The 20,425-nt window shown below is 46.1% G+C and overlaps 1 protein-coding gene and 1 long non-coding RNA gene across 8 annotated transcripts in view; one reads left to right on the top strand and one right to left on the bottom strand.

Moving 5' to 3' along the window:
- The window catches only part of LOC139772342 (uncharacterized), a 149,771-nt gene that overhangs the window by 17,856 nt on the left and 111,490 nt on the right, over positions 1 to 20,425 (top strand). The window lies entirely within an intron of this gene.
- Positions 1 to 20,425, bottom strand: part of Sv (paired box protein shaven) — a 120,567-nt gene that overhangs the window by 4,275 nt on the left and 95,867 nt on the right. For 2 of the 7 annotated variants that reach the window (XM_071705948.1, XM_071705946.1), the window contains 6 exons: positions 7,771 to 8,027; positions 3,675 to 3,760; positions 3,047 to 3,353; positions 1,572 to 1,670; positions 633 to 863; positions 82 to 177 (listed from right to left, as the gene is read on the bottom strand). In XM_071705948.1, coding sequence (XP_071562049.1) covers positions 82 to 177; positions 633 to 863; positions 1,572 to 1,670; positions 3,047 to 3,353; positions 3,675 to 3,760; positions 7,771 to 8,027 — 1,076 coding nt within the window. Of the gene's footprint in view, positions 1 to 70; positions 178 to 632; positions 864 to 1,571; positions 1,671 to 3,046; positions 3,354 to 3,674; positions 3,761 to 7,770; positions 8,028 to 20,425 lie in introns of all 7 variants that reach the window. The other 5 variants (XM_071705947.1, XM_071705951.1, XM_071705949.1 and 2 more) reach the window with 5 other exon arrangements.

Here is a 20,425-nt window from a genome sequence, read left to right as displayed (position 1 = left end):
GAAATATCGGTCTACCTTGCTAGTGTTTTCGTATTTCGATGATCCTAATCTAATCGGTACTCATACTCACTGTTTACTTACTGAGCAACCCGCTTGTCGCTGCTCCATAACCATAGCCACTGTACGGTGCACTTGAATACTGGGAATATGCAGCGCTATACGCGTAGTCGCCACCACCTGAACAAAAGTCGACGATAAGCTAATTAGTGCGGGCTGACAATGTCGATGTTTCTAAAATTAGCACATTATGTTAATGTTTTAATTAATTCTCGAAATTGGTAAAGCAATTATTTTTAAAAAACAAAATATATTTAATTCTTGTATATATATTTAATTTTGCGAGTAATACATAAGAAAAAAAAAGACATTCCAATTACATGTCAATTAACATCATCATGGTATTCTATTTTCCATTGGTACGCGACTCTGTTCCCAATGGATAAAACTACCCTTCTGACAAAATTGCCGTTGCTCATCACCCCGAACTGGTAAATCAGCGCTCCTCAGACAGAGCTCTGACTTACCCTCCGAATGTACCGCCAGGCTCGGTTCAACCCTTCAACCCCCGGAGGGTACACGAGCGCGCTTGTCCTTGACGAATGGTTAAGCAAGCGGTTTTTGGTTGTACTCACCGGTGGCGTAGTGTCCGAAACTTGGGAGCATCGTCGAGTACGGCGGTATCGCAGAGGCTACTTGGGGCTGAGAAACTGGCGGCTGCAAGACCGTCAGTCCGGGATCCCCTCCGGGGGTGTTGGGGGCCGCGGGGGTGGCGTTTGTCTCGTTCTGCAACGAAATCGGGGGACTTTGCTCGCCCCCACCGGCCCCCACCCCGACATACGATACTGCGACGGTACTGCTCTCTGCTATGGCCATGCACAACACAACACGACATTCGAATCAAGCACTAGCTAACGATCAGCGCCTTACGTCTAAAGCTTAATTAAACTGTTTTGGTGGGGACCGGGAAAAAAGTCGGGATTTGAGGGATCTTATTAATTACTTTTTAGAATTATATCTCTCACAAATACCAACCGGTTTCTGTTTAAACATTCTTTCATTTCTTTTATTTTTTTTTATGATTCTGTTCAATGTGATTCTGTTCAAATGGCATTTAAAAAAATTAACAAAAATTTCATACAATTTTAGTCTGAAAGAAAATTTTGTACATTTTAGAACAGAAAATTTTATACAGGCAAAAATTAAGAGTGTGCTATTACCGTCTGATTTCAACGTACAATACAATAAAAAGAGAAAAAAATAAGAAAGAAAAAGAATGTTATTTCTTTGCGATGTATGCCTCGTATATATTTTTTGATTCGTTAGACATAAAATACAAATCATTATCGTGGGTATAATAAAGGATTTTTCTGGAGAACACAGGAGATGCCGCGCTTAATCTCGCAGTAAGTTAACACCATAAACACTCAATGTGGTAGTACACACTTGAGATGTGGACATATTAGTTGGACACGCGCATATCTGAGAGAGGCTTAATAAAACCTTATGCTCAGCGAAACAGGTGTACATGATTCGGCACAACCGTAAGAAAACTAAAGAGGTGGCGAACTCACCGGTGGTGTGGTAAGGAGACATGTTAGCCCCGTCCAATGTTTGGCTCAATTTTAGTTCTTGCATCGTCAGTGGCGCGAGCGGCGTCAAAGTACCACCTGCTATTAAGGGATCCCCATTTTTCCGTTATTGCGGTTCTCGTATCGTCGACGGCCAATCAAGGCGGAACGTTAAAAGATTATTTTGTCGCGGAGAATGCCCCTATATTTTCAACTCAAGAGTGCGTTACTTATAAAAATCGTTGTGAAAGATAGCGAGAACATTTGTAGCGCAGCTAATTTCTTCGCGTCTATGGATATATGAACTATACTACTCAATAGTATAAACTATACAAGTTCAAGTACTTCCGCGTACACCCTTGACCAAGCACTTTACTCGCGATACTGCTATATATTAACGACGGTGCAGCAAGCTACGATTGCGACTTTGACCGTTTATGTTGTTCTTCAAAAATACTTCGATCCGGGGCGAAGATCCTCGATTGAATTTCATGAGATGAAGCCACCGTTACACGCCTCGCTTCGTCCATTCCGAAAAGCACCGATCGGGAGAATTCGCGGCGCGACGCGGCGTGACCGAGTTGCTCGCAACACGTGCCATCGGAGAAAGTTCCGTTCATGTGTTGTGCACCACGTTCGGCGCGGTTATATACTTCTCAATACTTTGTACCGTCTGTATACGTTCCGCCGCTGATCGACCGCTTTTAAACGGCGTAAGAAAAGTAGAGAGCGAGATGAAAAGTGGAAGAATGAAAGAAAGAGAGCGTGAGAGGGTGAGTATATGTGTGTGTATGTGTGTATATGTGTGTGTGTAAATGTAATATGGAAAGGACATAGGTAAAAAGATCCGCGAACAAGAGATTTCGGCGATTCCACTTAGATAATAGATAAGAAGAGAGACACAAGTATAGACCAAGAGAGAGGAGAAAGAGAAGGAAGAAAGACGGCTGATGAGAGAAGTGAGAGCGGTATTCCCCAAAGCTGAAAACGCCGAACCACCGTGTGGAGCCTTCCGCCACCTCTTCTGCTGCTGCTCGGCACAGCTCATGCATTATTAAAGCCATGTATTTAGCCGATATGGGTATGCAAAGCAAGACGTAAGCCGCAATAATAAGCGTACTGGGAGGAAACGAGAGAGGAAGGGAGAGTAGAAAGAGACAAAGAGAAAGAGAGAGAGAGAGAGAGAGAGAGAGAGAGAGAGAGAGAGAGAGAGAGAGAGAGAGAGAGAGAGAGAAAGAGAGAGAAAGAGAGGTCTTGGGCGCGACGGGAGAGTAGAAGGATAGGAAACGAGAAGGTGGTGGTACGGGACACGGCGTTACGTACAAGAGGTTGTGGTGTACACACTATCTGGGATTTCCGTGCGAGGGAAGGAACGGCAGAGAAAGAGACAGAGGGACCACGCTTGACGGGGATGAGGGGGTGTCGGAAAGTGCCGGAGGGTGCCGGAGGGTGAAAAGAGAGGGAACAAGCACGCTCACCTATGGTGCCCCCTATGGGCGGGGTGTAAAGATGAGGCGTTTGCGCCTGCGTCATCGTGCTGATGGTGCCCAGGGAGTCGTACAGCTCGGCGGAGGTGGCAATAGCGTTCCCGGGGAATCCGCTGTGTTCGTAATAACCGCCGCCTCCGCCGCTGCCGCTGCCAGTACCGCCACTGCCATTGCCGCCATTTCCACCGCCGCCGTTTCCACCGCCGTTTGTACCACCGGTCGTACCGCCGCCTCCACCGCCACCAAGCTCGCTCAGGAGCTTGTGCTCGTCCTTGATGCTCCATTTACTCGACCACAGCTGCAACACAAACCGGCAAAACCTGAAGTCGAAGTTCGCGAGTTGGAGGGACATCCGAGAACAAGCGCCAAGATTGACTTGAATGTTGTAGCTCGGCCCGACTCGGTCCCCCGATTACTGCAAGGGCTGGCTGAGAGTTACGCGGAAATTCTATGGAACTTAGCTTGCTTTTGATTGATTAGGGCATTTTAATGGAGATATGCTACCGGGCCTGACTCACTTGCCTGAGATTTCAACTTGATCTGATCTCAATTACTCATGCGGTAATATAGACATTGTAGACAATCTGTTGCGCGATTAACAAGTTTCTTCGATACTTACGTTTGAATACAGTTGATCGCCGTTGTAGTTGTTCCTTTGTCTTTTCAAATCATTCTCGGCGTGGTCATTCAGCTCGCGATTATCATCTGTAAAAGTTTCAACAACTGTTAGAGACAGAATTCTTTTTTAATTTATGGCAACATATTACGAGGATATGTATTGTCATTCAATACTAATCGTTAATAGCGATTCCAATATTAGAGCAACGTGCAGAACGTTCGATGAATGTTATTTCCGTCGGTGTATATCTCGAATTTGGTCATTTCGAAACGCGAGAGAAAATGGATCGGCGACGGACCGACGGCACATCAACCGGCGCGATCGCATGTATAGTCATCCACCTACACGCGGACCAGGCCATATACGCCGCTGGTCTCTCGTATTACCAACGAATCAAGACACAAATTAAACGTGGCCGGCCAAAACTAAATTGAATCTGTCGAGGGCTGGACGCGCGGCGGCGGCGGTGACGGCGGCGCGGCATGGCTCGCGCGCGTAGACGGCGTATGGCATTGATAGATAGAGAAACAATTTCGATTCTATTATATGTCTTTATTATCTCCCGGCCGTCCCAGCGGTTTAATATAGGAACAGGCACGTGGGACGAGTGTCGTTATTCCGGTACCGAGGGTGTGGGCATCGCGAACCCTTGCCGGGGATGAGGTCGTGAACGGAACCGACCGGTGAGAGGTATAGGGATGGACGGCGAAAAGGGGGGGGCAAGAGGGACGACAGGACGGACGTAATGTCGCTGGTGGGGGTAGAGATAGTCCAACGTTCTGGGGTATCTCGAATAATTAAATGACCATCCGAGGGTGGGACGAGCGGAGTGCGCCTAGCATAGGGCTCGTTAAATCTCCCTGTCAAGTTGTGATTGTCCGGCCGGCCGAGAGCGACGATCCCGACCATTCGAACGGCAGGGTTTGTTCCTGGACCGCTATAAAACCCTCGTTTCAAACACCGGCGGCGGCGGCGGCGATGCCCCGTGCGCTCTCTTCCCGCTCCCGCTCCCGGTCCCGCTCGAATTTTACGATTTGATCGGCCGAGTTAATCGCGGCCGCGCTGTGCCGCGGCATACAGACGCGTACCGCGTTACGATACGGTTTTACTGGAGTTTAGGGCGTTTCCTGGGGACATCGCAGTTCCACTTTGTAATTGGGATTGCACGTGAATCGGATTTCGAGTGATAAGTTAGTAAAACGACAATCGCTACCATGGGCCAATGACAGGTTTTATTGCATTAGGGATTAATATTGTTCTTGTTTTTACAAGCGGACGCGCATCATCGAGCGTGTTCTTTTTCAGCAAATTTATAAAAAAAAAGAACATATGTAATTATCTCGCGTATAGAATTTATATAGAATAATAATATTAAAGTGAGTCTTCCCCTTTTTTTAGATGTATATTATAATATCGAAAAGTTAATCAAGTTTCATTCAACGAAGCGTACTTTTATACGAAATAAAATTTGTAGACTTTGAGAAGTCGAAATCGTAGCTGGTCCTCGACTGATTTGACAACGAATGAATTATGTCGCGCGGAAGGAAGGTCAGCGCGTCCCCCGAAAAAGAGCAGTAAATCGAATAACTCGATTGATGCTCAAGAGGGCAAAGCACGCGCTTGCACGAGCGAGCGGGCGAACGGGCGAACGGGCGAACGTTCTCTCGCTCGCGTTATTCGAAAGCAATTGAGTCAATGTTAAGCAATACAATACACGGGTAATAATGGACTTTGGGGCGAATCTGGCCTCGCGGTGTATCCCCTACGTCCAGGGGATATATAGGGTGGGACACGCCGGGTTCTGGGATTCTGCATGGGGTCAGAAGCGCGCAGATGTAACGCGACAACAAACAGCCCCGATAGATTGCAATGCTTCCCTCGAGAGGTCGTTCGTAAATTCGTAATAAGCTCCGGGATCTTTGGGTATGTCTTGGCTCGTTCGTCGAAGACATAAATAATGGCGCGCTGGGACCGCTTCGATTTTTCTCGATCGACGAGTCTCAAATTGTGGGAACATCGGCATTCGTTCGGCGAACTCGATACTTTATAAAGATTCCTTCGACGCGTACCTTTAACATATAGCGTTTATATTGTTAATTTTGTTCAGTTAATTTTAACTGAAGCATGGCAAGAGGTAAGATTCGAGTCAAATCCGATCTAGCCGCTGCAAAATAACAGCGTTTCCACCGCTGGAAAGTTAAAACAGAATCGATCGCGCTCCGTAACATAGTTTTTCCCGTGAGTCTCTCTGGTCAGAGCGTTTCATTAAATTAGAGTACTTGCGGCTAGGTTAACGCGACGATCGGTCGATTTTTACGTTTTGACGGCACGGCACCGGAGCCGGAGGAACGCTCTCGGAACGATCACCGTGCTCGGTCGTTGAAATTCCAGGCGGTTAGGAGGTACGCGTATATACGTAGGTACGTTGATACACGCTGATGATCTCCCTGGAGGATAGGGAAGCTAATGTGTCGCCGGGGCCGAGATAGAGAGGAAGCCGCCTGTGGTCTCTGTCTCTCTGTGAAGTTTATAATCTAATACGTATACCTACCCTCTCGGCGCGAGCGCACGCTCGCAAAACATTGAGTGCTCTCACCGCGGACGCGACCACTTTTGCGGCCGCGTATCGCCGCTCTCATAATCCGATTATATTGAATTACCCATGTACCTATCGGCACACTGCGCGCCGCGCATTCCCGCGTACGAATCGATATATCTCGCCGCGAAACGCGCGCTCGCGGAATTTTGATCGAGCTCACGCGCGCGGTTTCCCCCGCTGTATCGTATCGCGTAACGCTGTGGCTTGCTCGTGTATAAGTATACCACAGAATAGGAAAAAACGCCTGTTTCGCGGAATCATCATAATCGAATTAATTTAGTCCCCGATGACACGGGCAGATGGATTAGAGAATTTTTTCGCGCTAACATCTTGGAGGACGCGAAATTATTTCATAGCTCGCAAAATAAATGGCGAATTACTCCGCGAGAGACTCTTGCAACGCGATCGGCACAGAAAACCTCTTGCGAAGCCAAAGCGCCGTCGTCGGTCACGTGTATGCGGCACGTGTCATGAATATTTCGGTCTGCGTTATTCACGCAATGACAGCAGAATGAATCGCAACACGTGCTCGGTGACGTTTGACTGATAACCTTGCTGTGTGTGTGGCTAATCTTGGTTCGCTCGTGGCAATAAGTGCTCCAAGTGACTCGATCATTCGCAAACGAGCGCGTACGACTAGAAAATGCGTAAGCTCAAAACATATGTCCCAATAGACAAATTTCTACATCGGGTATCCATGTGCAAACAATATCGTCATATTCTATTTTTTAATAATCGTTTTTATTCCAATCATCGCTCAATGTTATTATATAAGGAATTATTTATACGTGATATAATAAGTGAGTAAAAGAGTCACTTATAACAAGATTCATTAATTAAACTATACCTAATCTCTGTCTTTACATGTCCATTTGAGTGGGCAATACAAATGAATGAAATATAATTCACGAGTCTTTTAGTGTGACTGAATAAGGTGAAAATTTGAATATTTGAAAATGAGATTAGACTATAAGGACATACAAATGAGCACTGACGGTGCTCGCAATGCCGTAGCACTAACGTCTTTGCGAAATTGTTAACTTCCCCATTATCTGTGCTCTCCGCGAGCTAAATCGACTTAGTTTATCTTCGGGACATAACGACAATATAAATGACATCATATTTAAACCTTATTATATCGCATCCCTAATTTTTACAAGTGACAAATTACTGCCTTATACGATCCATATTTATACGAACATTACTCAATCTCAAGTATTGTTATCTGAAAATTCGCTATTATTTAATTTATATATCTGCGATATTAATAACACACTTCTTCCTCTTCATGACGCATGCTTTCGCATCATGCTGTTTCGCTTCGAGAGTTCTGCAAGTTCAGTTGCAATTCGATATCTCAACTAAAGCGATCTCGTGGCCGATAATAAGCATTGGATTCAGTATTGAATAATGTTACACGATGACAGAGCGTAGTAGGTTCGAGAAGATGCGAACGAAGAAGCAAGGTCAGCGACACGAACGAGGAGAGTGACTCACCGTCAACGCTGCGTTTTCTCTTGATGCTGTTGCCATTGGGATCCTGATGATGCGCCGGGATGCCCAGGATGCCACTGATGCTGTAGGCGTTGGGAGCGGTGGCAGCGGGATGACCTGCCACCGTCGCAGGTGCATGTGCTATCACCGACACGGAACCGCCCGATCCCGGCTGACCTTGCTGTTGACCTTGCTGCTGCTGCGCCTGCTGTTGCTGATGCGCGTGCTTCGCCTTCTCCGCCGCCTTGTTCCTCACGATCCTGCGAACAATAGGTCAGGCATCGTATAGCGAAACCGCCATGTCACTAATTGTAAGAGACGTCGTCTTCTCTTTCGCTTTTTCTCTTTCTCGAATTAAAAATCCGAATAAATGACGCCGGCTGGTAATAAATCGCGACAGCGTTCACTGATTTGAATCTCATTGAAAACGCTTTCGGCAAAGTCGAAGCGTAGACGCATCTACTACGCTGCGCTCGCTGCGTATCTATTAATATACAGTGACTTCATAATGTAACAATGGAGTGGCACAAAGTACCGATTGTTAATTCCAAGTCCATCGGGCGCGGAGCGATTCGCGTTCGAGATTGATGATGAAGCTTGGCATTGTTATGAGACAAGATCTTCCTGTTGAGCGCGGCGGTTTGACTTTTGAGCGCCGCGGTGATAAACGGAGATCAAGATATTGAACTATCGGTCGCGAATTACACGATCACTAATTTGGATTGCGTGGATTGTGAAATAAGTAAAAATTTGAGGGGATGTAACGCGATAAATCAAACGCGTATGTTACATCTTATTTTTCAATTTAACAAAGGTACCTGTCGTAGAAATATTTCTTCCAAAAGTGATCTCTCTTCGCTTCTTTGACAAGTGCCTGTTACGCTCGATGCGGAAGAGCAGAACGAGCTGCCACGACGAAAGTAACGATTGTTCATTCCAATTCCATCACAGCCGATCATAAATCCCGACATCGCCGCTTAGAGCGCGAGGCTATGTCCGCTTGACTTTACCAGCGATAACCGCCCTATACGATGCCGATCCGCGAGTCACGGGTTACACGATGATTAATTACGATTACGCGGGTCACTTCGCGTACGATCATTCTTCTCGACTCCAATGTATAACCTAGACCTACCTACCGCGAACGTACACACTGGTACGAATGTGCTCGTCGTTGCACACGCATACGAGGAGACGCGAATCGTTTCATTATTGTTGCCTGACGTCGCGTCGGGGCCGTCGGCCGTTACCTTCGGATAGCGACCAGCGACGTGACTTTGCGAAACTTGGCCGCATTGTATCATAATCGTATCATAATCGTATCGAGGGAGAGTCGCCGCCGCAAATGTAACGGAGTGACCATCTCGACTCTCCCTTTCCTCCACTTCCGTCGAGTGCGCGGGGCGTGTGCACTGGCTGCTTATTATCCGTGATATATTGCGCGTGCGGTTTCAATGGTCAGCAGCTCTGCCGACGTCGGTATCAATTATCCCGTCGAATATTCACGGCGGTGCACTGTTAATCTCGCGCATGCGACTCGCCGCAAAAGTGCGAAACGTCTCGCGCGAATCAAGTTGCGCGTTTTACGGCGCCAATGACCGGCCGCGCCCGGTACGCCCTTTCGGCCTTGTATGATTTAACGCTCTCCACGGGTCGACTTTTCGCTCCCGTAGGATACACAGGCCGGCAACGTCCTCGCCGGAACGCGCGCAGCCCGGTGACGAATCGGTGAGTCCGTTTTCCAAGAAGCTCGCAACTCGGAGATTTTTATGCGACAGGTAGATACATGGAATATGGACTTGGGATTGTAGTATTTCTTAAATAAATTGTCGGTAATGGCGTTTAAATTTTCAATAGATTTACACTTTGAATTTCTCAGCAATGACCGTGGTACAATCAGCTCCCTTCCTTCTATTAACGAGAATACTAAAAAGATTACTGAAAATGTAAACTTCTTCGTGAAGTAATTCGCAGGGATAGTACGCAACGTGTGCTACACATATTACGTTTGGTCGTAAAACGTAGCGGATATTCCACTCTTTTTCAATGGTCATCCTTTTTCACCTCGTAATGCACTTTGGAGCGCGTCAGGTCAACGATTCCTCGCCGGGATGGGCCAGTACGTAATGGATCGACATTAAGTCCTTCGTTTCTGCCGTGGATGTGTTTGTGGGCTAGGTAATCGTGGGGGTGCGAGCAACGGCGATCAATCAGATGACACCTGTTGCCCAACCTCCCTCGTTCGTTCGCCACCTTCACCAATTCGCAACAATTAGCAGCGATCCTTATCAAGGTTAGACTCTAGGGTGGCCGGGGTACCAGCGATCCTAAACCAACGAGTTATCGCACGTCGCTCTCTACACATGGAAATTTCACACCTGCAATATAGCTAATCGCTATCATGTTTTTCGATAACGATAAGCTAATTAATCTGATATTATTCTCGTCATTGCTTTATATCGGAGCACACCCTTATACATGTTAACTATCAATTAAATGCGATTTTCGAATTTTTTACTGAAATTTCGAAAATGTCTATTGAATACAAATAAAATAATAAAGAATATTTAAGAAAATATTTAGAAGTAGAAGAAAAATATTTTTACCGGAGAATATTATGGCATACCATGATAAAAACGTTGCCGTGTTTGCTCGCTATATAATCAACGATGCGTTATTTTTTCCACGGTGAAACGCGAGAGGTATTTCGTGAATGATGAAAATCAGACGCGTGGCTTCCGCGAAACAGCACGTAACGACTTCACTCGCGCGGCATAATGAACGTAATCGACGATCTAATAAATGCAACGGCGCGCGGCGTCCGAGGAGAGGTAGTCCTTTTGCTATAACGGGTGCAGATTATATCGTAATACAGATGGTGCGAACCGTTGCGACACGGTGCGCTTCGTTCGGCGAATGTGGCCGAATGAGCGAGAGCTTTCGCGTTAAAATTCATTGCACGCCCGGGCTTCGGCACTCTAATTAACGTAATCCTTTGCGAGCACGCTCGTTATCGATGCATTGCTAAATATCAGCAGCGGCTTGGTAATTTTCTATATGCCACTGGCAAGGGATGGGGCAATTCGCCAAAGACTAATCGAGTAGTTGCGCGATTTTGCGCAAGTAAATCGCGATGTTGTGTTATCATTTTCGCGATCGTGATGTTATGCTCGAAATACTGACACGTAGACCGCGAGTTAAGAAAAAGCATTTTTGAGATTTTTCTGAGATGAGAGTAATTGTGAAGATTTTGTTCATAATGCGGAACATTGATCTTTCAAAAAATTATCATTTTTGAAAGGATAGGATTGTATTGATAATAAGAAGTACCACTAACAATAAGAGTTATCTGAGATATAGAGAGAGAAAAGAAAGAGAGAGAGAGAGAGAGAGAGAGAGAGAGAGAGAGAGAGAAAACGCGAGAGAGAGACTTGTATGGGCAGAGGAAAATAGAGAAGCGAATGGATGAGAACGAAGTTCGTACGACGTAACCCCAACATTTTCCTGACGCTACAATGTTTCTCCCTTCGTGCTCGATTCTCCGTTCTTGTTCTCCTCTTTCCCTTTTCTTTGTCTCTTTCCCTCTTACCCTCTCTTTCCCCTACCTTTCCGGTACTTCATCTAATCATTGAGTGCACCTTTTCTTCTGTGCTTTTCCCCGTGGCGATTCTTGTTGCGATCTGCGGCGCGAGACGATACGAGCTCGACGGTTTCCAACACAGATTTTACAACTTGCTTTCCATCTATATAATTAAGCTTTCATGCTTAAAGCTGATAAATTGCGAACAGTACCACTAACGTTACAAGAAAGAAAATGCCATTTAGTGCGTATTACAATATATAAATAATCACGATTGGCTTTTTATAACATCGCGTACTAATCATTGAAGTCTATGTTTTTTTAACAATCGAGAACATCCATTGCAGTTGTTTCCGCTGCTGAATCTTGGCTGAAATCGCGTTTAATAGTTGTGCATCGTAAAGTTAGTCAGCTCGCTCGCATTTCGGCGCGAATTTGCGAGTTCGCCATTGGGAATTGTGTAAGTCTGTTGCCGGAAAATCATGCGACGGCTTTCGTTCGTGTTCGAGAGTAGGGAGAAGAAAGTCCCTCGATTCTTGATACGACAGGCACGAGAAAAGGGATTTCCCGTGAATGATACGAAACGACGTTCTCCTTCGCTCTCACGGTTACGATGCTTAAGAGAAACCGGAGGTGGCGCCTCGGAGGAAGGCTTGGTAGAATTATGAGGGTAGAGTGTGTCGGGGATGCCACGTGGGAAGAAGCTATGCCTCCCCTGGCGCCGTCAGATCGTTCCCCAACGGCCACTCCTGAACTAAACTGCTCCGCTACCTACCCTGAAGTACCATCTCCCACTCCAAAGTCAAGCTTCCTTGCCGTTCGCTTTAAGTATGTGGATGTCGCAGCCGCATACCGCTTAAGTCTTACAATCAGGACTGCGTGTACTTAGAAATTTAAGAACAAGAAGGATGGAACGAATTATTTACCTGTTATTCTGGAATTATATTGCTTAAAACGCTAAAAAGAAAACACAATGAAAAATTACACAAAAAGAAAAGTCATAGTTCCGCTTCAATATGCAACGTTAGTGTTCTCTTTTTATTCCGCGTTTTTGTAAGTGATAAAAAATGCGTATGTATTTTTCAAATAACGAAGCAATAGAGATAGTGTAAATCATCCAAGTTATTCGAGCGTGCCTGGCGACTTAACGTCTCGAATGCGTAGTCGACAACGACATTGAACGGCTCTTTATTGGCCGGAATTTATTTCTAACAAACAGATAGTAACTGTGGGAATATAATAGACGCGTCCGAACGCGTACGAGTATTATTACATAGGCCGGCTCCGATGATAGAAGTTTGCGCCCCACCGCCCCCGCGATTCCGTCACGGCTAGGAAAATCGTAGGCAGCTACCACGAGCGACGTTCCGAGAAAGCAGGAGATGAGTTCGGGTTCGTGCCACAGCTCTGGAACCACAAACTTTAATGTCGGCATTACTTTTATGCACGACTTTATGCCAAGTATCCCATCAAATATATGACCCGCACTCCCGCACGCTTTCCTCTAGGATGGAGAGAGCACCCTTCTCCCTACTTACCCGATCCTGCCCCCGATCGTCCCGTACTCGCGGCCGCGCGGCTAAATTATAGCGAATAAAACTTTATACTCAAATTACCTCTACGCCAACTTTATCACATTTCGCCGGCGCTGGGGCCGCCTAGGTTCTCCCGCCACCGTTGCCGCTACCACCACCATCGTGGCGGCGCGTTCTCCAACCTCCGACGTTTCCTTCTGTGTCGGGGGTTGGTGACTGGGCGGATTTAAATTCACCTCTCACGGATCGAGATTAATTTCTTCGGATCTCGAGCACGGCCGTCCGCGCGGTCGACGTAGCTTAATCCTTTCGAGACATTATTCAGCTAGTTACGTTACGAGGATAGGTTTCTTCTGATGTTACTAAAGATCAATGATCTAACGACGAAGGAGAAGTATTCTGGATTGCCAACGGGCATGGATCTTGATCATAGCGTGGGCGAAAAGAGGCGATCGATGGTTGTCAATGAGCTCAAATCGCTCGTTAGCGGATACGTATACACACTAGTGAATATCGCGAGGGATTTCCGGATTGCGATGCGAGCGCAAACGATCTGTAATTGTCAATTATCGTGCCGCTCGTTAGGCGTCGGCTGTTATTGATCGCTCAAAGTGCTGGTGGATCTTGTATTGACCACGAAGGAAAGAATGTTTTACTCATACAACGAGAGAAAGAGAGAGAGGGGGGGGGAGACAGAACACGTTTCATTTCTCATCGACTTAAATCTTCGCGTATCGATTGTATCGATTATATGGAACGGTATAAAGCTAAAATTTATTTTATAAATTTTATAACAATTTAAAAAACTTTTATTTTTTGTATATATTTAATGTAAAATATATAATACTAAATTCTTTTTTCACACCTTTAATTCAAATTTTATGAAGAAATCTACTCACGTTAAACTCACAGATAACAGTTAAATTATGGCACGCTATTCTTACGAGCAGATGTTGCTACATTTCACCAAAGTATCTGTTTTTACACATCGTTTACCGTGGTTCCGCGCCGACGTAGAAAATACGAATTTAGAAGCTTGACCCGAAATTTCCATCGTTGTTTAAATTTTTCATGAAGTCTAATTTGCATCGCTACCATTGTTCGTGCTCCCGATGTCCGGATAATAAAACGATATTCAATTTGTCCCGGCGCGTTTGATGACAGAATAATTCTGTTGGCAAAATGATTCGATGATAGGATGATGTTAAATGCGTATTAAGGTGCCTTGCGTTCTTGCGGTGTTAATGTGGAGCTTAAGTTATTACGACCCATTATATGCCGCGGCGGATTGCGGGAGATTTCAAGGGGCTTTCGGAGGATTTAGCGGTCCCGGGGCAGATGCTCCGTCCATGGCCCACGAATAGTACCAGAACGGAACTCCTCTCTCTCGTTAACTCGAAGTCGAGAGAAGGATCGGGGGGTGGTGAGCACCCGAGAGCAGCGAGAGGGAGTAAGATGGAGCCAGAAGCAGCAGCCAGAGTCGCAGAACTGTTCCGCCGAACTGTAGACACAATACGGGGTTCGCTCCACGGCTATTGTACGCCCTTCAGAGCCGCACAATGGCTGGAAAAGGTGTATCCTGATATTCCGTCACTTCTCCCTCACTCTTGAGAGGAAGAGAGAGAGAGAGAGAGAGAGAGAGAGAGAGAGAGAGAGAGAGAGAGAGAGAGAGAGAGAGAGAGAGAGAGAGAGAGAGAGAGAGAGAGAGGAGGCTATAATGTACTCTGAACGGGAGCTACCTGGCGCTTCCATGCAATGCAGCAAGGTGTGATTCTTAAACAAAAGCAACTCCCGCGATGTCGGAGTTCGCGCTTCTATTCGTTTGTACTGTACGAGATTATATCTTCGAAATACATTGCTTTTTCCTAAAAATACTTTTTAATTTAGCTTAATCTCTTTCGAATTAATTCTTTTTCATTACGAATGACATATTTAGGAAGGATTTAGGCAACTTTGGAAGTTACGCGAGATAATGTTGCATTTTTAAACGATAGATTTATAATATTTATCCTTCGTTTTTATTCTCTTATCCTATTACATATGTATTATATATTATGTAGTTTATAACGATTCCACTTTTAAAACATCAAGTATGGATTAAAACGGTATGCCGTAGTGCGCCATTTCGTGCTACTCTTCGGTGGCGCGTCTCATTTTGATGAAGTGTCCCTCCCTTGCTCGCGCGTTCAAGATGAGTATATTATTATATCTGGGGACGCGCAGGGTGCGCATTGTCAAACGGCAGCTGCCGGCTCCGTGTACACAACTATATTAACTGCGGCTGTGCCGGCGTTCAGCGACATAATAATTTGCGTGTATCCGTGCGTGCGCGCGTATACGTACGGAAAATGTGGGTTTGTGTGTTTGTTTGCGATGCCGTGCATCCCGACGACAAAAGCTACGCTCCCAACAATGATACTGGCGAGTCAACAGTCACCGATCCTCTAAGCACAATGTAACACGCGATTTATAATATATCGTTCCTGTACCGACACTTGGTTCCCCCCTCGAGATGGTCATGGGAAGTCAAGAGGATAGTCTGTATTCACTATTATGCGCGCGGTGATCAGGAATGTTATTCATATATTCGAAGCTGTCCCTCGTTTTCCAGCATCGCGCTCTTTAATCCTAAACACGATGACGTAATTGACGTATCTGTATAAGATAAAGTTAAGTAAGATAAATAATTATTATCAATCTCTACGTATATTATATATTAATCACACACGCGAGTAATGCGAGATCGTGGCATAGGTCGTGGGAAGTGACACTGCAATTTCGTTTTACGATCGTTCACTAGATCGATTATGGCACGATAATACGTGATTGAACTTCCCTGTGATTATTACTCATCGGTGATGAGCAATTAATAGCGGAGTTTCGACGGTTCATTAACTTACCAGTCAATTCAATGACCGAGTGGATATTAAACGCCCGTTTTCCCAAGTCATCGCCCGCTAAATGGCAATCGCATTTTTCCGTTATGAAGTTGAATCGTGAAATTCGCACTATTATGTAGATCCAATGTGATCGACGGGATGTTCCCGAAGCCTTGGCTTCTGTCCGGTCGAGCAGTTTCGGCGGTACAATGCTCTCGAGCAACTTCGCTATTCCAGCTCTCGACCAGGAACAAAAGGGACGAAGCATTATGGGCTGGCAGAGTAGGCGACCATCCGGTTTCATTGCTGTTCCGTCTGTCCTCTGACGTTTCCACGGCAACCTGAATTTCGTGCATCGCCGTCACCGCCGTCGACGCCGTTGCTACCACCGTCGTCCTCCTCGTCGACGTCCTCCTCGTTGTCGTCCTTGCCGTCGTCGATGTCGTCGATGTCGTCATCCTTATCATTGTCGTCGTCATTGTCGCCATTCTCATCGAGGTACAACCTCAAAGTCTCTCATAGTGGTTCCCTCCATTCGCTGGCAGGGGATACGGAGAACCCGTAATTGTAACTTCATTTGGGGCTAATTTCGGCCGGAGGGTATGATGAAACGCGGTAATAATTGCGTTATCCAGACAAAGGACGGTTATGGATACGCGCCGCCGCCACTGCCGGCGTTTCCAACGTGGAGGCACCATCCCCCGGATCCTCCGCCCACCCCCGAGGGTGCTGCTGTGCCGGATAATGTAGGAGGGCCTCCTTCCCTTTCGCTCCCGCGCACCGCAAATATGGCTGCTTTAACGAAGTCCACGACCATGGTGCACCATATTGTTCTCCCTACGGCCATGTGTGTGTCGCTATTCATTTAAACACCGACATCCTATCACCCTTCCAAGAGAGAAAAATCTTTGATTTTTAACTTATCTCTGAAACAGTCTCGATCGGTATTCAAAATCATTCTATTATATTTCTTGAGGCAAGTAATCGAAAAATAAGTGGCATTGAATATTTTGCTCTGTGCAAAATTCGTTTTAGATAAAATGACGGTCTTGGATTGCAGTGTCATCAAGCATTTTTTCATATTGTTGAAATAAAATGTCCCCGAACGCCAATGCGTTATTTATCAAGAAATTAGCGTCCGCCAAGAATGCGAAATAGCGAACCAATTCCTTCGGTAAATGAATTCAAGTTGAGATGACAAATGCGACGATTTGACGGCTTCCTGGAGGAGAAGAGTCCTCCCGCGGTGCTGCGTGGAATGGTAAATAAGCTCGTCGGGGTAGGCAGAGCATTATTTATGGGGATGTAATTTAATAACCGAAAGATGAACAGGGAGATATACCGGTGATGCCGGCCGGAAAGGCGAAAGTGGCATGAAAGTAACAGCCATCCCATTGGCTGTCCCTCTGTGTCTTTCTGTGTCCTCCAGGAGAGCAACCAGCCATATGGCCCGGGCCGCTCCTGCGCCGCCACCTCGGGAGATTCCGGGGGTGCGAAATGATATGGAAGTAATGGAGAGCGAAGCGGAGCCGGTTGCGCCTCGACGGGAGATTGAGTCGCGCGATAGAAACAGAACGACGCTGCCGCGCACCGGCGCGAGAGAGCGATGACAGATTGATACAATTCCGGTGAGATTCGACGCGACAGATTTCCTGCCAACTGTTGTCGTTGCGCTGGTCATTACGTCGAATTAAAGCTACGACTGAAAATGTGATCGATCGTGCGGGATTCGGGAATCTGCGAGATCTCTTAGATCTTGTTCACACACATCCTTCTCTTTTTAAATGCACCTTACTCCGATGGAATTTTTTAATCCGCCGAATAATGTATAAAACGTTGAAAAGTAGAAAATAAAACAAAAGATCGATAACTGCGTGAAATTTACATTTGAAAGATAATTCTTTTGAATCTTTATCGCATAAAGAACTTTCAAGCTTGACTTCTAAGTCGAACATCGTCGAACAACGCTAGTACCCCGCGAGCGAAGGATTCTCGACCGGAACAACAGGAAGTCAAGGGAGCGGCGACTTCTTCCTTTGGCCCTGATATCGACTCTGTCGTAACTTGCGGCTTCGGAGGCGAATGCGAGAGGCACGCGAGAGCGTGACGTCGGGGGCTGCGTCGAGGAAACGAGAAGAAGGAGGCTGTGAACCCGGCGTAAAGCTCTCGGGCGAACCTCGCTCCTTATCGATCTGCTCCTGAGACTCCTCCGACGAAGAAGAAGGGAGAGAAGGATCGACACCAAGAAAGCGCGAGAGAGAAAGAGAGAATGGTTTGAGAGAGGGGTGGGCCTTTGCGGGTTTGTATACGTGTAAGATAGACCTCTCGGTAGAGAGCCGCCTACTCGACCGTGACTCCGCAGCCGAAGCCGAGCCTATCAATATTTCCTCCTGAAATTCACCGTAGCTCCTTCGACAATCCTTCTCTCTTTATATTCTTTTTTTTAGACACTCCCGATTTTATCTTCATCTTTTTCGATGTCATACCCTCATAATAGATGCGTTCGCTTTTTCGATCGTGCGCGACATTTATCCATTTAATGTTCTAAATTTCTTTCATCAATTCCTTTTAATTACCATACACATTTCACGTTCAATAATGTCTGATTAATACTCTTTTGACCCGCTAAATGTGTTAAATAAATTGGCGACACGAAATTCCTTTTACTAGAAAAAGAAGAGCTATCTTCGTAAGAACCATGCAAAGGAAACGTTCTTTTTTAATCACGACGGGCATTCTGCGTTTCATAAAGAGCGCGCAATGAGAACAATAGGAAGAAGTCGCTGTGTCGGCGTCTTTAGCGAATAAAGAAGAGGCTCGGAACTGTTAGCGTCCAATCTTCTCTCCGTTTTTCGCCTATTTTTCCGCTCTCCTCAATCCTGTCTTATATACGGGATATATAACTGTTATTTTTCGCGAAAGCCACTCCATTATTTCGCTCTTCTGGTCCGCCTTTTTTTTATCTCGCACGACTCCCATGCTACTTCTCTACTCTCGCTCTTTCTCTTTCTGTTCCGCGTTTGCGGACGGTCTCATTTCGAAGTGCTCCGGCAAAGCAAGACAATACATTATATTAGCTGTATCATTATTTCTCCACCCCGAAGCTAGAAAAACCGGGACATGCTCATAATGGGAGAAATCCCGGTATACTACGCGCTCTGGTCGTTGATGCACCCAGTTCCTGTTTCTTCGTGGCGAAATCCCATTTCATATCGAGACCTTTCTTCTCTTTGCACTCTTTTCTTTAAACTAACTTCCAGCTGCACCAAAGGTTCGTCGACGAAAGCATGATTCGATCGATTTGAAGATTTTCTTTTTTATTTTCTATTCTTCTCTATCTCCATTTCCCTTTTCTTTATAGCAATTGTCTACTATTGTCTAACAATAAGAGTCGCAGCATTTGTTCGTCAAGTTTATACGAGATGAAGTCGTAACATGACAATCTCTGCGCCGTCATGCCGTTTTGACGATCTTACTTTCCCCTCACGAAACTGCACCGTCATCCCAATGAATTTCATATCTGTCTGTATCGGACAGAAACTATATTCGCTTCGACGCCTCGCGGAATATATATATATAGCATTTAAAGTCCTTCTCGTTTTATCAGTCGTTATACAATTAGCCTGCGGGAGTACGTACTGAGTGCGTGGGCATTTTCTAAAGGGACCCAAACGCGTGCGCATTTCTATCTGTTACTCGTCGAGCGGAAATGCATTTACTTGTACCGAATGGATAGGGCGGAAGGTTGCGGGTTCGGTGTACGTGAGTGGGTGATGGTACGTTGGATAGGTGCATGTAGATAGCGAGCGAGGTAGATAGGTAGGTAGGTAGGTAGGTAGGTAGGTAGGTAGGTAGGTAGGTAAGTATCCGCGGAGTAAGTTTTTCCAGGCGATCTGCTCTCCGGATTCAGATCAATACCCGCCATCTGGGCCTCGAATCGGGGGATAGGGACAAGGAGGAAAAGGAGTCGTAGTAGCGAGAAGGAGATCGTGGCCAAAGAGAGGAGGCGAGAGCGAGAGGGAGCAAGGAGTGAGGAGGAGGCGAGAGCGTGTGCCGGAGGTGGAGCCGGAGGTGGAGGAGTCACTCGAGCAACAAGCCACCGCCGCACCCTCGACTGCAATCCTAGACACATCGAAAACCTCGGCCAGAAAGTAATTCTGTACATACACACGCCCACGTTTCACGCTACTGTGACCGCACGACGCGAATAGTGGAAGAATGAAAATATGTGCGAGGTAACTCTTATGATGGCAAAGTAAGCTTGACGAAACACCAGGGAATGTGACGGAGAGAGGTTAATTGCTTTCTATTTGGGTAACCACTGTTATGTGAGTTTATTCAAACTTTCTCTCGTGGTGTAACAATTACCTTATGGTATAGCTACAAGAGCTACAAATAAAATCGTGAAAAAGAAGGAAAAAGAAAAATTGACTAAGTCGAAGATCGTCACTTTATGACTGAATCGAAAGAATGGATTTTTACGGCGATTGAGATTCTCGCAGGAGAATGCAGTATCGCAAGTGTAATTGTGGCCGGACTAATCTCTCGCGCGCAACCACGACGCGGAATTTAAATAAGCGGCCGCGCATAGCACTTACGTCGTTACGTGGGCGCTAACTCATTTGCGTGCGTTTCCATTAGCGGCTGCGGTCCGTAGAAATCGC

Source organism: Temnothorax nylanderi, unplaced genomic scaffold (genome assembly GCF_030848795.1).
Source record: "Temnothorax nylanderi isolate EJ_2023f unplaced genomic scaffold, tnyl_v1.0 TNYL_tig0048_pilon, whole genome shotgun sequence".
In the NCBI taxonomy this organism is placed as follows: Eukaryota; Metazoa; Arthropoda; class Insecta; order Hymenoptera; family Formicidae; genus Temnothorax; species Temnothorax nylanderi.
Note: the sequence above shows the minus strand (reverse complement) of the source record. Positions and strands in the feature narration are given on the sequence as shown.